Genomic DNA, 17,554 nt, shown 5'->3' on the forward strand with positions numbered 1-17,554 from the left:
TGATTTTAATTGCAATAATTCTTTAATGTGCACGCTGACTACTTGAACTGTGTTTCTCGCAATCTAAATCTGGGGCATAAGACTGAAACACTTGTTGCCCCCCCATGGTGCAGATCACATTTACAACAGAGACACAGACACACACAAATGAAAAGTGGACCAACACAGCTTCAGATTACAGTTTGCCTATATAGTATCTGACAGATGAGGAAGTGTCTGCTGACAGAAGTGGTCTACATGCCCCGTTTGTGTAAAAAAGCATGTGTGTAGAGGCATGTGTGTGCATCCCTACCCCCAGCACGCACGCGCACACACACACACACACACACACACACACACTCACACACACACTCCTCTCCTCTGTATCTGTGTAGTAAGAATGAGGGAATGAGGGCAGCTTTGGGGCCCTGGGGCCATCAGCTCCCTCATGAATAACAAGCATTCAGCACAGCAGACAGACTCCTGTAACAGACACAGACAGACAGACAGACAGAGACACACAGACACACAGACACACACACACACACTCTATGGGGGGTGAAAAGGGTCAGAGGACAAGACGCACACACATAGGCTTGTGTGATCATTAACTAAAAGACCTAAATGTGTGTGTATGTCTGTCTGTGTATGATTACTACAACTCAGCCACACAGACGCATGTGCCTATGCATATGTGACTCGTGTGGCATGCAGGCGTGTGTGTATGTATGTCTGTGTGCACATCCTGCGACTGCACGTGATTCTTTACAGTCAGGCTCCATCTAAGCTCTCCAACCAAGAAGAATCAAGAAAACCAGCTGTTTATCTAATGTTGACCACATTAACAGCCAAGTCATAATGGTTGTTTTATCTGTTTTCATCTTTTATGCGGCTTTCTTTTAATTTTTATGTGTGAATATATGATTTCCCATCAGGATTCTATGTTTCAAACTAAATACTTACTTGTTGCAGAACGGATTAATGTTTAAAATATAAATAACTGAATTCAATTAAATACTAACCAACCAAACAGAAAATAACATCTAACGTGGTTAAAGTAGGAGAGTCAATAAATCAGTCTGCACTGATCTATGAATGAATGTGGGTGATTCTTACAATATCTGCTGGCCATATATCCCTGCATCACTTGAAGGCAGCAGGGCTGATATGTTGTTAAATCAGCAGCCTCTAAGAGGCTGCACCAGAGCGCAACACCGTTACACACGGCCATTCGTTGTGTTTAACTTCATTTAACTGCCTGAAAACAACACTAGGTTGCCGCATTTAAAGACCTCTACACACTTCCAGTTCTGTAGTCAGTTACTACTCAATATTCAGTTTTTTTATGTTTTCCAACTTTCTTTTTAGCAACAAGCATCTCAAGTTTAATCTTTGAAATACACTGAAAAACCAAATTTTTTCACCATTAAATTTTTCTTGTAGATACAATTTACAGATGTCCCCTAAACACCTAATAGGCAGACCATGGATAGATGTTACGATGTACCAATGTTCCCTTACCACCTACACGTCAGTCAACGCTAGCTAGGAGGCTGCATGTAGACCAAAACAGTCACACTCCGCACCCCTGAGGCTGCAATAAAAAATTCTGGGGATCTTTTGCAAAATTTTTAAATATAAAAATGCTAACATTTAAAGCTACTGAAGGACAAAATATCACCACAATTAACTTAAGCCCAAAAATAAAAGTGTGAGCTTACTGGTCAGTATGCTCATCACAACCCGCAGCCCACAGGAGGTAAACATTGCCGTGGTAACGCAGCAAACACACAGAGACAGCCACAAACATTCAGGCAGCCATCTGAGTGGCAGGCGGGAGAGCAGGTCACGCCAACACACAAGCGTCAGTGCAGTGCCACGACCCAGCGTCACTCTGTCCCTCTATGAAAGGCAGATTGTGAGGGCTATTTCTGGAGGGTCTGAAAGACTGCAGCCCTACTCTGGAGCGATGGAGGAAGTGGCTGCCCACAGGCAGGCAATGCTGGCAGCATCACACACACTCCTCTCTCCTCATGCTCACTCACTTACTTCATCTTGCTTCAGTATGAGAGGATTCTATTAACCCTCCAAGCTTTATGTGGCTTCATGTGGAGCTCTGCTTGCTTGGATACAAACGCACGGTGAGTACTACATAAATTAGCCACAACTTTGTTGAGGAAATCCCGACTTCAATGCTCCAGAAAGCATCTGAATCAAACATTTAATAAATGCTCAACACTTGACTTAACTTTCATGAACTGCAATGTGTTGGTGCATGTGGTTCCACATCTCCTTCCTTATTTTATGTCAACTCTCTAATGAGGATATAAAATACCTCTGAAAAATGAAATAAACTGTTAACAGAAAAATAACCAGAAAGGAATATCTATTTATGGGCAATCCAACAAACAGTATACTTGAGAAAACAATCAATTTAATCAGACTGATGCACAAGTCATATCAAAATCTAATATTGCCACGAGGAAGCCCTGCTCTGATTTCCAACACTGCCAACAATGACCTCATATACCCCAAGACACAAAAGGAATATCTTGAACAATAAAAATAATAAACAACAACATTTGTTACCGTATCATTTACAGCACCATGATTCATGTTTCATGATGCACGATGTCATATTGCCCAAAACATCTGCCACTGAATGCAATAAACAAACACATCTAGTAGCTGCACTGCATACAGACGGTATGTAGACAGGAACAGAGACAAGCTGCAGTCTGACTATGTCAAGGCAAGGGCTACTTGTTGCTTGATATTTTTCAATGTCAAAGTAATACCTGAGTTTCAGTAAAGATATCAAAACAGTATTGTCTTCTATAATTTACTCTGCAGATTTTTTTTAACAAACCTAAGCTTTCAGATGTTAAATATTTAATGATGTCAGTGAAACTGAAAAAGCTAACTAATAAAACTGGCACCAGAACTGAAATATGAAACTATTATGCTTACGGAGCCAACAACCAACTACTATTATAAGGCTTACGTGCAGCAGCCAAGCCATTTTGGGCACAAGCTAGGCTAAATTAATATGAAATCATTGTGAAGAGAAAATAACTAAAAGATTTTTCCCAGGTCTACTGTTGTTCTAGTTGGTTCCCAGTGGACTCCATTAGCAGGATTTGTCTTCCAGGTTTTTGGGTGTTAATTTATTATCATACATATATGGTAGTAACAATGGTCCAAATTTATGTTAAACTGTATATTTTTAACTGAAAAACTATTCCTGGAGGAGGACCCTTAAACCCCCCTCCCCATATACGAGCGCGCAAGTCTTTCACAAACTTAGGGAAAATGCTAACTGTCACCACAATCACTGCAACAAAACCACTCCCAGTCAACTACAGCACACTGCCTGATGGCTTTTGTTTTGTTTACTATGGTATCATAACACCCTTAAGTCTTACACATTGTTAACAAATCACAATGTCACAACTCTACAATACCAGACAACACTGTGTGACAGTAGCAGACCCAACCTGCATGCTCACTCTCCTCTGTGTGCACTGCTTTGTGCCCTCGCTACTGGCCTTTAATGTTGTGACTGGTCCTGGCTTGAGCGCAACGGTATATGTGTGTGTGGAAGAGACTGGGCATCAGTGGAGGATGTGTACACCAGAGCTGTCACTCCAGCCTGAAAACAGCCATCATGCATTCTGTTTAGGGCCGCTGCAGCAATGACCAACACCCTCAAACTGCAGTGCTGGAGGCATACAGATGGAGCTACAATAGAGCCTTATGTAGCGTCTGTGTGTTTGTGTGTGTCCCTTCACTGTCTTGAATGAGACTGACTTGCACAAACCAAACAAGCCCCCTTCCTGGTTTTCAGACACGCATACGGGGGGCAAACTGGATTCTCGCACTAAACAGAAGTCTCCCTCGGGTCCCCTCCTCTGTTTCCTGTTTGGGCCTCACACTGTGTATCTGATTGGCTGCCTGGTCCACAGTACAGTGGAGGAACCGCTGTCAAAACAGTGACATGCTGTGTTTCTCAAGAGACCCTTGCTAGGAGGACCACACCCCGGCAACTATGGATTCTTCCCAACCAACAGGCAGCCATCTTGGCTCTAGGTAAGATCCAGTGATAGTATAGCAGCATCTAGGTTGAGCACAATGTGAGCAACCTGACACCTTAGAGACAATGAGAGAGGGTGAATAGAAGATTCGAAGCTCTGCCCTCAGGTTAGACTCTTTTAAACAATTCAAACTCACTAGCTGTTTTAAAGCAAAAGTGTGACAGAACTCCATCTAAAACCATAATAAAGCAGGTAAGGCAGTTTTGCCCGCACAATGTTCTGTTTGTAAACACCCACAAAGTTCCTGTTCGATAATGGCGCTGAGAGACAGATGTGCAGCAATTATGTTAGCCCTGAAAACTGTCAGTGCCCACGCGTACAAAACATTCCACTGACTGAGTGGCAAGCAGCAAACACTAACACGTAGACAGGATGCATGAGATATTTAGACACAAGAGGAAACTCCACTGTGCTGCAGAATTCCTGGTATTCTTATGATTGAGGACCGTTCATTCTTGATTCATAGCCAAGTGTTTTTTTTTAAGTCATTTAGTTCCAGCACCAGCGGCAACACAGCTGGAAAAATGAAAATACAACCAAAAATGATCGCACACATGCACAAAAATTTGAAAAATATCCAGTGTCAGACTTCCACCCCCCGTCATCTACTATTGACACTGAAGCTGACACTGATTATTAATCAGTGCGCAAGCTTTAGAGGAACATGCCTACATAAGCAATACTAAAACTACTCTCAATCTCTTTTCTGTGTGTGGAACCAGACAAAACTAGAGGAGCAAAAGGGAGCATTTAGTGCAAAGACTGAGCAAGAAGTGCATTGATTAAAGTGCACTTAGGAAGTTAATGATGGCTTGTCACTGCATTAAATGATGACGGAAATGATGATAATGGTGGGAGTAATCTGAGAGCAGCTACTAGAGATGTTTAACACCGTTGTGTTACATGCCTCCACTCAGAGGCATAGAGTAAAGTTACTGTAAACAGTGAGGCAGCAGTAGTGGGGCAACACCAACAATCATCATCACCCTTAAATGTTTGGCTTTATGAGGCATGGAAGCCTTTATCCATTAAAGCCACTGTGGCTTCATTGTCTGGTTCCCAGATGCTTTTTACAGGCCTGTTCTGCTCTGCGTTGCATTCAGGCAGGGTAGAACAGGAAGGAGTGTTTCTGCAGCGTTTGCAGTGTCCACGTTATAACATCCTGTATTCAGCCCCTTCTGAAACAAATACAAGATGCAATAAGTGTGTTCATGCAATCAGAAATATGATGTAGGTTGCTCCAGCATCATCAAGATAAAAGCCAGTTCTTTGCCTGCTTTTAGCCACAGAGGGCTTGTCATTTTACAATTTCCCTCTTCTGAATAAATCATAGGTAAAAATCCACTCTAAATAAAAGGCTCTACCACGTTACAAGCTGCATGCTTCCATCGGATAGGCAGGATGAATATTTCATGATTAAACGGGCCATTATACTGCACAGATCTAGGCCAAGGCTCAGGCTGAAGGGAGGGGGGGGCTCAGATAACGGTCCAAACCCCGTCCCAACAACACAAGGGAACAGAGCTACGGTCCAAGGGGGTTCAGGGAGGGGCAAAGCCATCTGGGTTAATCCACACAACACAGACAATGAAAACAATCAGCAACTCCGCCGAGAAGCATCGATTTCCAATTTTAAAAAGCTTTAAGCGGAAATAAGCAGAGCTTTCGTGGTATGACTGTCCCAAGTAACTGTTCAGGATCCTGCAAACACAACACTGACAGGTCGCCGTGTAGCAGCTTAAAATGCCGACAGCGGCACTGCTAACACATGTATATGAGAGACAACTGAAACTGAAACGGGTGAATAAATCCGTCTTAAGGTCACAGACGACCAAACAGACACCCCTTACACCCCCCACCCCACCACCACCACCCACCCGCTCCCAGAGCTAGTCCGGCTACCGTTAGCTCTTAGCAAGTTTGCTGTCAACAGAGTGAAACAGTTTGTTTTGCTAAGGCTAAAACATGTCTGAAAGTTTAGCATTGTATTTAAGTTGTGCATTCACTATGATACCCCGTCAGAAATGCAGGACACCAGCTGACAGGCGGGCATTTAATTAGACTAATCCCATGAGGCCTGCGCGTCCTCGGCCTAAAGTTAATGGCTAACATCGAGCTAACAGCGCCTAGCGTCAGTCAGCTGTGAGTGGCGACCGGCCCGTCCCCGCCTCCCTCCCTGCCTCCAATCTCACCAAAGCTAATGATACGCCGTTAATGCTAGCAGGGTAGGCTAACTCAAACACCCACCTCTCTTATCGAGGTCGTAGCCGACAACAACAAAGTAGTCGGCGAGCCTGGCCATCTTTGGAGCTCACGGCGACAGGCCTTTCTCGCTGAATCCTATGCTCTTTTTGCCGTCAATTGCCCATTTACGTCCTGCCGGCGATAGACACATCACGGGCGACAGTAGCATCCTTCCAGCTGCACCCCGCCGCCATACTGTCAGACTGCCTTGCCCTGACAGCGGAGAGCCTCGAGTCTGCGCAGTGGAGGATTTACAGGGAGGGGCTGCTCGACAGGAATGTCCCATGCGAGGAGCAAAACCAGCCCGGGGACCAAAAGTCTGACCAAAAACTATATTGAAAAAAAAAAAACACATAATAAAATAAAATTTAAACCGTGCCATCAATTTAGGAATGGAGGATGGTGATGATTTCAGAAGCCCTATACTTAAGTGGACCCACAATAATCCAGTGGACGTGCCTTATTTTAAAATGAGGATCCAAGAGCAATATTCCCTCAGGTTCCCTCTCTAATGAGAATCTGGGGAATAACATTATATGTATATATTAATTCCTGAGGGAATATTGCTCTTGGATCCCCATTTTAAAATTAGGCAAGTCCACTACACTCACACATATATATGTGTGTGTGTGTGTGTGTGTGTGTGTGTGTGTGTGTGTGTGTGTGTGTGTGTATAATCTAAGTGTCTCTTCTCAAACCATTCCCCAAACTCCAACATTCATCTCTTTTATTCCTTATATTTTTCCCCTGAAAATCCTCATCCTGGTTGCAGCCTTTCATAGCAAGCAAAGGCCTGTGGAACAACTTGAATTAAATTAAGACTACAAAAACACAGGCATGCTGTTGTAGTGTCAGTTTGAATGTGCAGATAACGTGTCAATGGGATGTGAGAGAGGCCTGAGGGCCAACTACCATGTGGCCTGTCCTTGGCTGTCAGCACTGTAACAGCCTTGAGAGAATTCCGACACTTCCTGTGCTGTGACCTTTGACCTAAAGTGCTTATCACTCTCTGGTTGAAAACAATCCCGAGCATGAGATGTCACATTTTTCTTTAAGAGCTTTGTTTTGCCAACACTCACTAAAAACTTGTCTCCCACTTCTCTCACACAGTTATCAGAGAGCCAGGGCTGGGTGATTGGAGGACAGTACTGCTCTTTGGTAAACACAGCTTCTGACAACCAAAGCTTTGTTAACAGGGGATAACAAGCATCTCAAGCCAGGTTGTGAATACTGTTTTCAGGGAGTCACACCGAGGTTGCCAGTGATTTTGCTTCTTGCAGCTGACGTTAGCTGTATTCTAACCTTGAACCTCACTTGACAAGATTCCAGAGAGCTAGACAGCAGGTTAGAAAGAGGAATAGAGAAAGACAAATGGAGCTCAGTCTCTCCCAGACTCTCCCCTCAGGACAATGATACATATAGTACTGAAGTTGTCTTTCCTAGACGAACTTGAACTCTGCAAATGTCCATGTGCTTGGTTATCACTGATGTTGCTTTTGACTAAAATGAACATGTTGTGCATTCAAGTGGTTTTAGCTGGTTATATAGTATGTTGTCTTGCTGTTCCTCTTTTATTAGTTAAGAGATGATGCACAGAGATCTTTTGCATTTTTGTGGCAATTTATATTTAGTTAAAGATGCTGAAGCAATATACAGTACAACCACAAGAGCAAATTTTGTGCAACTAAAGCTTCAACTGAAACAAAGACGAGTGGGGGAAAGACAAGTACACTGACTCTCTTGCAGAGATTAAATAGAAAAACTGATAAATTGATGTCTGTACACTAAATATTATGTAGCAGCCAGCAGCTGGTTAGCTTAGCCTACCACAAAGACTGAGATGGGGACCCAGCAAGCCTGTCTCTGTCAAAAGGTAACAAAATCCACCTACTAGCACTTCTAAAGGCATGACTATTGGGCCTCCCCCCTAAAAATATAATGACTCAATTCAAGAGTCAAGAAGGCCTCACAATTTGTTAGTCAAAGCACAGCTTTTTTTCTTTGCTGTGTCACTTTAAACAAATTAACATGTGGGTAAGAGCTTGGCAAACTGAGTTAAAATGACTGAACCATAAAACTAATTGCGATGGAAGTAGAGATGGGTGGTGGACAGCGCAACACTGGAAGACAAGAGGCCGGGTGGTGCGACTTATGTCTGCTGGCTCCTCTGACACTCTCAGCTCCAGCGCTGTTATTTTACCAGATGCAGGTACAACTTCCTCTATTGCCATCCAGAATGACTAAGAGAGAGAGCAGTTTGGCTGGAGGTACGTCTCATGCAGCACACTTTCACTTTCTCTGACTATGGAAAGCAGATGATGAATAAAGGCATTAAATTGTTTTACAGGTAAAACATGAGACAAATGCAGGGTGGTATGGGAGGTTAGCATGGGGCAGAAGCTCTGCAGTTAACCTGAGCTAACACTCACTGGTTGGGGGAGTGAGTGAATATAATGTTTCTCATATCTATAAAAGGTAAGGTGTAGTGAAGAAAGGACATCAGTTAGAAGTGCTGATTCTGAGTGAACTCTGAAAATCCTAATTCAAGGATGATTTAACACAAACATGCAATTTGTTTTTCATTTTAGAGGTACTGATACGTGGCTTTTATAACCTTTGGACAGAGTCAGACTGGCTAAGCTAAAAGACTGGTGGGTTTAGCTTCACAATTAACACACAGATGTGAGAGTGTGATCTTCTCAACTAAACCTCATGTGTGTTACAGCTTTGCTATTTTAGTATTCTAACATCATCTTTTTGTCACCATTTTATTTCTAGGAATAAAGAAGAAGAAGAATGCATGCTGTATAGCCATCCTGTCATTGATTCTTTGTAATTAGTGCATGTAGCCCAATCAGAGCTCAAAGCCAATCTTTGCAGGATGCGACAACCATGTGACTTCCTGTAGACAAACCAACAGACAGGAAGTGGTTTCAGGGCCTCTTGCACATCATTGCTTTTCACAGGGCTATTCCAGCAGTTGATTTCCCTTCAGTGAAGGTGAAGCATAGCACATGAAAATGCTTCATTAAGCAGGTGTTGCACCCATTCGTTTACATTCCCCTGAACTGAGACAAGCAGATGGCTTTTACTTGATACTGTCACTGCACTGGGTTAGTTAGACTGTGGATGACAGATCACTATACAAATGCACAGACTTCCCTGCCTCTTTCCTGCCGTATTTGGAACCCCTCTGTTTTACATAAGCAAAGCAATGTGGCAAAACACTGTGTACAGTAAACTACTGTAAATCTGGGTTTGTAGCCAGTGTGTTTTTACCCATAACATCCTGAGATGATCACAGATAGAGAATGTGTCAGTGTCATGGAATTGGTTAAGTTTCCTGTGTCATGAAATAATAAGATATGTAACACATGCAAGTTTAATTGGAAAAAAGCATTAAGTATAATTCATCCAGGTCAACAACATTTAAAGATGTTCTCCTGTTATTTAGTATTTCATTTTCATAAAGTTGGAGGACCTGTGACACAGATAAAAAAAAAGATGCTTTTTTTTGCTGGATAGAGGCCTTAAGGGGTAATTAAAATAACACATTAATATTTCTTACAGTTTCCAAAATTACCTTGAGTCATTAGCTTAAAAAATGTCATCATTTGGTGAGTTGACTGAGCTAAAACATGGTGCAACAGTGCATAAAGTCAGTGAAGCAACCCAGTAATGTTAGTTACAACAATGAGTAGTTTTCTTACACTAGCCTCCATAAGCTGCTGGACCCACGAGACTAGTAAAAGCTTTAGCTGCAAAATCCGTGGGTGTAATGAACTGAGAAAAGTTCAATTTTGTTTCTTATGAATTCATTTATAAGAAAATATACAAAAACGTGTGGCATCACTTTTTTCCAACTGAGCCATGCCCACCTCCAACCAGTGAGAAGACCACAGACAAAAGCACCAGCTTAGATAGGAAGTTTTGTTATTACGTAAGAGCCCATTACTCATAATGAGATACTGACTAAGAATATAGAGTAAGGTTTCAGGAACTGTATGTCACACTGAGTCATTGCATTGGGGAAAAAAGTGGAATAAAAATCAAGGTGGGGCATCAAGGAAAACACGTCCACCAAACTGCATGAACATCAACTATTTTAGTGTATATATCTTTTAACATCAGATGTATAACTGAACTAACAGAGCAGGATTTTGGGACATTTGATCTAGAAACATCAGGCAGTGAGGCTGGTGAGGTGCTATAACCACAATATTAAAGACGTCCATTTCTACAAGATCTATCTGGGGACCACTATGTAACACAGAATGCACAGTGCACAGGGACAGGAAAAGATCGTAGTAGTCGTGTGAAGCCTGACAGTTATTCTGGTATAAATGCGTACAACACAAGGCATGAGCAAGGTTAACATGCACACATGAACACATGATATACCCATAAACACTTTCATATTTAATTGATATGGTTATCACCTTGTGTCTTTACTCTTGCAGCTGGGTGGTGTTACAGTATAGTATTAACCCTTTGTTGACAGGCATCCACCCTGCTGCAGTGCCCTTAAGCAAGGCACTGAATTCTATTAAATGGCCTGATGGGTGATTGTTGAACATTGCACTCCAAATCTATGGGTATTAATGTGCTGTCGTAATAGCAGATGTTGATTCCATCCAACCACACAGTTCAGGCAACATTCAGCCACAGTAAAGCCTGGCTCGCAGTTAATGTTCCAGTTCATCCCAAGTTTGTTGGATGAGGTTGAGGTCGGGGCTCAGTGCAGGCCAGTCAAGTCCTTCCACATCAGACTGGTAGAACCACTCTTTATGGACATTATCACATTGAAAATGTTGTACAAACTTGGAAGCCCTGTTTTCCTCATCAAGTGCTGTGATTTCTGGGAATTCTGCTGTTATCTGCCACTTATGTCCTTCACCATCATCTTTCCCACACTGAAATCCAATCCTTCATTTCTCCACAAAACTGGCAGAACACGGTCCTGTTAGCTCCCTCCTCCCACACAACACTGCACTGGTAAGCAGCCATTCCAAACAAACTTGACTGAGAGTGCTCGGACAGAGACAACAAGCCTTTCAAACAAACCTTGTTGTACACCATCTCAAACAAACAAGGTAAATAAAATTCCTGATGCAGCCAAGAGGAAGCGGAGAGAAAATGTCTCCAACTTGATAGGGATTCATAGGGATTTGATTGTGACTTGTGCAACATTTATTTTAAAATCCAAGGCAGTGCCCAGGATATTTTCTTTGTTTTTGTTGCCCAGATCTACTGGTAAATGATAGATGTTTTGCATTAAGGAGATTAAGTTAAGCTGGTCTTCATGGGACACATCATAACAAATTCACTCTGAGCAGGATCTGCGGTACAGCATGTCCTGCTGATGTGACAGGAGGTTCACTAGGGGGCAGCAATCATTAGACTACCACACTGTGGCTCTTGATGGGAAAAATCTCACTAAGCGAAGAGATGGTTGGTTAAAAATATCCATATAACAAAAAAAGATGTCACATCAGAAAAGATGTGTTTTTCTGTCACTCATCTCTGGCTGTGTCACTTATTTGTTCAAGGAGGTAGGAGGAAGTAGGAGGGTGTTTTCTAAGGTGTGGTCTTTTTTGTTGGAACTGTGACTAAACAAACAGAAAAGAAGAAGGGAATCTTCCTAAAATCTCAGAAATATTGATGTGAAAACACCACAATGTAAGAAACACTACAGGATATGAAGATGCAGGGGGTGTAAACATTCAAGTGTCTCTGGTCAAAAACATTCACATGAGCTGTTGTTTAGATGTTTTGATGTATGAGTGGGTAGTTGCTGTCAGGAGAGACCAGATGGTCTCCTTGAGGAGCCATAAGTCCTCCTTAAACCTGCAGGTGTGTTTGTATATGAGAGCCACTTCAGATCACACTGCCCATGCTGGGATGATGAACTTGTTTTGTATCATAGGCCACCTCATTTCAGAGCCAGGACATTTCAACATCAGGCTGCTGTTTATGTGCCTTTTTTCAACTCAACACCCCAAAAATATTATAGTACAGATATGTACACATGCTGAAGGGGTGTACTACAAATATTAAAGGGCTGGTTCACCCAAATTGTGAGACAGTAGTAGTAGTATCGAGGCATGCAGAGAGTTTCAGTTCTATCTGTTTGAGATGTCAGTCTCTGAGATTTCTGCCTTTTCCTGGTTGAATAGAGGCAAATAGAATTCAATTTGTGACAGCAGTGAAAAATCAATGTAAACTATTCAAAGCCAACAGTGATTTTTAGACACAGTGTTACTCACAATCAGTCAAATAAGCTAATAACAGCTCCACAAAAAAAGTCTTAACTCAAGATTCATTTTCTAGTTCCCTGGGAGCTTTCCACTATATATCAATGTTATATTGAAAACACCCAAACAAAAACAAAAAACAGAAACTTCACATTTTTAAAAATTCAATTCCATTCATTTTTATTGCATAGATACAGATGGGTGTCAAATAACTGGATAAACCAACATAAAGTGGATGGAATACCATTCTTCCAAAAGATATTCCCTCATTTTGTGTTTTAATGATGGTGGTGGAGAGCTCTGTCTAACACATCTGTCCAAAATCTCCCATAGGTGATCTGTTGTGTTGAGATCTGGTGACTGCAAAGGCTATAGTATATGATTCACACACGATTCATACTCATCAGACCATTCAGTGACCCCTCATGCCCTATGGATGGGGGCACAGTCATGCTGGAACAGAAATGTTTCAGAACAACTTTGTATATTTTCAGTGACTCTTCCCTGTAAAGGGAACACAAACCATGCTGGCAAAATGCCACCCACAGCATTAAAGAGCTGGTAACTGGATTTAACCATTCAGGCCTGTACGGTTCTCTGAGTGTACGCCACACGTGCACTCACCCACATGTCAAGAATATGGTGAAGGGTGACTCATCTGACCATATCACTTTTTCCCACATCTCTGTACACAAGTGTCTATGGTTTTTGCACGACTGGACTCTCAAACACGCATTCATCTTTGTAATGACTGGTTTATGCACTGCAACCCTACTATAATATCCCTCTCTATGTAATTGTCGCCGGACTGTTGCTGACACAGTCTGATCACATCCTGCATTGACATTCTCAGTCACCCGAAAAAGAGTTGCTCTTCTGTTTTTCCTAAATTATTGCACTAATACATGAGCATCATGGTTATCAAATGTGCACTGTTGAACACAATTTCTGAACCTATTTACTGATGCCTTTCGCATAGATCTAAATGCAGATGTCTCTATAGTTACCGTTCCCATTGAAACACAAGCTAGTTGAGGCGTCTTTGTGATTTGTGAAGCTCCTGTCTGCTGTGCCCCAACAATGAACCCTCTGTCAAAGTCACTTGGATCTTTTCCTCTTTAGAATCAACTGGGTCTTTTTATACATCCCCACAGAGTGTGGTTAGATGTTAATTGCTTTATTCTACCATGCCTGTGTGGATGCATCTGTATTCATTATGTTTCTCATCTCATTTAGTTATAGTTTAGTTATAACTTGTGTGCACCTGTGGGCTTGGTTTAGGTCTCCTTGTGGATTTGTTGACGCTAAGAAAAATTAATATAATAATATATAATTATGCCAAACTTCTACTTAAAACCTGCGTGCTCCTGTGTGATCATGAGCAATTCTTTTCCTCCTCGGCTTTTAAATGATCTTTGACATTTTGTGGTGTCCACTTGTTGTGGTGGTAGCTGGATGGTAGCTTGCTGAGGCTAGCAAGGTGGGACACAAGTTAATACCAGACCAACAGCTCATCATTCTACTGACTCCTGGAGAAGAAACTTGACCAGGTGGATGAACTGACTAATAAGTAACATAATTTTTGCCTTAAAGTGAGCGTTAATGCATGAGATTTTGATTCACTATGGTCAGTGTTTACCGTCTTTGCACGCCTAATGAGCCAACACTCATTATTTGTAGACAACCCTAACAGCAGATTGAGCCCCGATCCAACCATTCAAAGATTCACATTAACAAAAACAAGAAGAACAAGAACACAGAACATTCAAGCAAAGGTCCCTCTGCTCTTTGATCAGTTGACCATGTCCCAGCTTCTCCTTTTTCGGATGAATTTCAAAGCCCAATGGAGGTTCTCTTAACCGCCCTGGTCGGCTCCACAGAGTACGTACTCATCTTCGCTAATTGCCGCCTAAAACAAAAGTAAAGCCAGCCCATGACTGAGAGATCAAACCAGGCGGGAAGCCTGTGTTCAGAGCCAGCGCCAGATTCACTGGCTGCTGTGACATGCCAGGGAACTCTTACATAAACGGGTCAGAATCAGTGGGGAAGTGGCCTGTTTCCCCCAGCCAAGACTGGGTGATAAATGAGTTACTATCAGCTGTCTCCGTTTGGAAATTGATCATGAGTCATTGTGTCATCACTACCAAATCAATAGGTACCAATATAGAATTAGGCTGAGGGTCATTGAAAGAATAAACATGAAATATTCAACATGAATGAAGCAACTTTAAACCTAAGAAGAAAGTCAAAGGCCAGAACCAAAATCAGCTGACTACACTGCAGTACAGTGCAGTTTACTTAGACTTAGACTTTTAAGAATACAAAAATGAAAGCTATAAAATGGTAACATAATCCAAATTGGCCTGTGAAAATAAAGCCAAAGCAAAGCCCAGAGGGCCTTTTTATTACATTCAAACCTGGATTATTGTGTCACTCTAAGGTCATAATGTGGCACTTACTCTGATGGTATTATAAATGCTGCAAAACTCATAGAGAGGATCAAAGAAAGGCTTGGGCAGAGCTGAGCTGTAAGACGATATCCGTGAGGGTGAGAAGTTGGCAACTATCAGTAATGAATCTGCCTGAGTGAATATCACTCAGGCAACGCTTCACATTACACACAAGCCCAGGATCACGTAGCATTTTAAGGCTAAAATCCTGGATCTGCAATAACTGTACAGTGCAAAGCATACAATCATGAGGAGCTCATGAAGTTTCAAAATACCAGCATGTTTTTGCCATAACCTAAAGCATGCACTGGCACGGTTTGATGGTGAAACAGCCAGGATAAGAGGCAGCACCTCCAAGTCTGAGGCCATGATTCTCTGCTGGAAAATGGTGGATTGTTCCCTTCAGGTTGGGAGCAAGTGGCTGCCTCAAGTAAAGGAGTTAAAGTATCTTGGGGTCTTGGTGAAGACAGAGCTGAGTCAAAAGGCAGAGCTGTCAGTTTACATCTAGGTTCCAACCTCGATGGATGACATGGGTTTCCTCTGAAAGGTGGCTGAGTTCGCCGTTATCCAGACGGAGCTAGGAGTAGAGCTGAAAGGTGGAGTTGAAAGGATCCACTTGGGGTAGTTCTGGAGCTTTTGTGGGCATGTCCAACTGGTGGGAGGCCCCGGGGATCACAATGGAGAGACTACAAATCTACTACAAATCTTATTTGGCCTTAGAATGACTTGGAGTCCCCCAGGAGGAACTGGAAAGTGATGCTGGGGAGAAGGATGTCTGGATTACCTTGTTTAACTTCTGCCACCTTGACCCAACTCCAGATAAGAGGCAGACAATGGATGGATGGATAGATGGATGAATGGAGGAATGGATGGAGGGATGGATGTCCTCGTTATGTATTATTGATTTGTAAGGTTTACTGCTTTCCAGGAGATAAATTAACTCAATTAATTAAACATTTTTTTACTCTACCTTCTAGGTGTAGAAATGTGGACTTTGTGCCTTTGCTTTGATGGATTTCCTCTGCAGGACTGACAGAAAAGCTGACAATCACTGTCCATAGTGTAAATCAGCCATATTCTAATTTCAAAATAAAAGAAAATATCAATTCATCGTTTTGTAGAAAATGTAACATTTTGGAAAGTAACATCTACCAATATAACTTTTGTTAAAATATGTGGTACACATTATACAAATTGATGCCCTGAGGTCATCATATTTCATAATCATAACAAAGATGGTGGCTGGAAACTAACAGGAATCAAAATTTTATTGCCAGTTATATGGATTCATGTTGATCTTTCTTCTATCAGATGTGATGGTATACATACAAAAATGAAGCAGCTGGCGCCATTTCTGTTTATCCTAAATTGAAAATAATACCATATATATATATACTACATGCACAGTTTTCTGTGGGATGGATACTGATGTTTATTTAGATGAATAAGTTATGAGGCTGAGATGATTTTTGCGTCAGCACAAAGACAAATAACAAACATTGAATCCTTAAATTCCTCATGGAGACTCTGTTTTGCTTGTCCTGTCTCTGTTGCTGTGTCTCTAATTCCAGGAATGGCGTCCACTCAACTGGTGACAACCAGCTTGACATGCTTACTTGGAAAATTAATGTTGCGTAACTACATTCGAGGCAAGACCAGGTGTATGGATTACTAGTGTGTGGCTACATCAGTTAATTAAGTAAAAAAGGAGGGAGGTAACTTGGACGCAGCACAAAAATCCTCACTAATAAGATGAAATACACCGCATAGTTTCATCTGAGTCATTACAAGGAGTTGTAAGATACTTGTTTAGGCTTGTGACGTACGCTCTCTGCCTTTTATCTGTTATAGAAGATTTATAAGGCATCTGAAAGTGATTGAGTGGGTTAGTCACAAAGCATGCAAACAACTCTTAAGACAATTTCTGCACCTCTGTTTTACAGGTCCCAGTTTGTTCTCCACCAGGGGCTTCTGGGTAAGCGGTGACAACAGCAATAAACTATGTGAAGGAAATTTATCAATGATGCTTCACGATGAGACTGTAGGCGTGAATTCACAACAAAACTGTGGGGATTCTGTGAATATTCCTGCCTCTCTCTCTATCTAATTTAAACATGTGGCTGACGGTGGTGATAAGCGGTAGGAAGAGGGTTTGGTCTGGAAGACAAACTGCTCAAGAAATTCTTGAAAATGTTGGGTATTTTCCTCAGTATGCACATGGTTGGTAATGATAGCATAAAGTAGGTCTGAGTAGTACCAAGTCTGAGAGGTATCCTTAGCAACCTGAGCTATCAATGATATTCCTATGGCGGCTTATATTGCTTCTGTGGCTTTATAGTCATGTTTAATCTATTTTATAGTACTATAAAGCTCATATGGTATCACTGCCACGTGTCAATAATAATCCTATAGGGAAGTACAGTGTTGCACTACTCAACGGACAGTTTACAGTGGCTGTTATAGTCTTCTATCTTATTTATAAAGTGACTATGGAGTCACTACAATATTCCTGTAACAGACCTGAGACTTAAGA

At 41.8% G+C, this 17,554-nt stretch overlaps 1 protein-coding gene across 5 annotated transcripts in view; it reads right to left on the reverse strand.

The window, feature by feature from the left end:
- Positions 1 to 6,543, reverse strand: part of sbf1 (SET binding factor 1) — a 56,709-nt gene extending 50,166 nt beyond the window's left edge. For all 5 annotated transcript variants that reach the window (XM_018697054.2, XM_018697053.2, XM_018697051.2 and 2 more), the window contains exon 1: positions 6,321 to 6,543. In XM_018697054.2, coding sequence (XP_018552570.1) covers positions 6,321 to 6,375 — 55 coding nt within the window. In that variant the 5' untranslated portion in view covers positions 6,376 to 6,543. The remainder of the gene's footprint in view (positions 1 to 6,320) is intronic.
- Positions 6,544 to 17,554: the final 11,011 nt, after the last annotated feature.

The sequence above is a fragment of the Lates calcarifer genome, linkage group LG18, assembly GCF_001640805.2.
Source record: "Lates calcarifer isolate ASB-BC8 linkage group LG18, TLL_Latcal_v3, whole genome shotgun sequence".
In the NCBI taxonomy this organism is placed as follows: domain Eukaryota; kingdom Metazoa; phylum Chordata; class Actinopteri; family Centropomidae; genus Lates; species Lates calcarifer.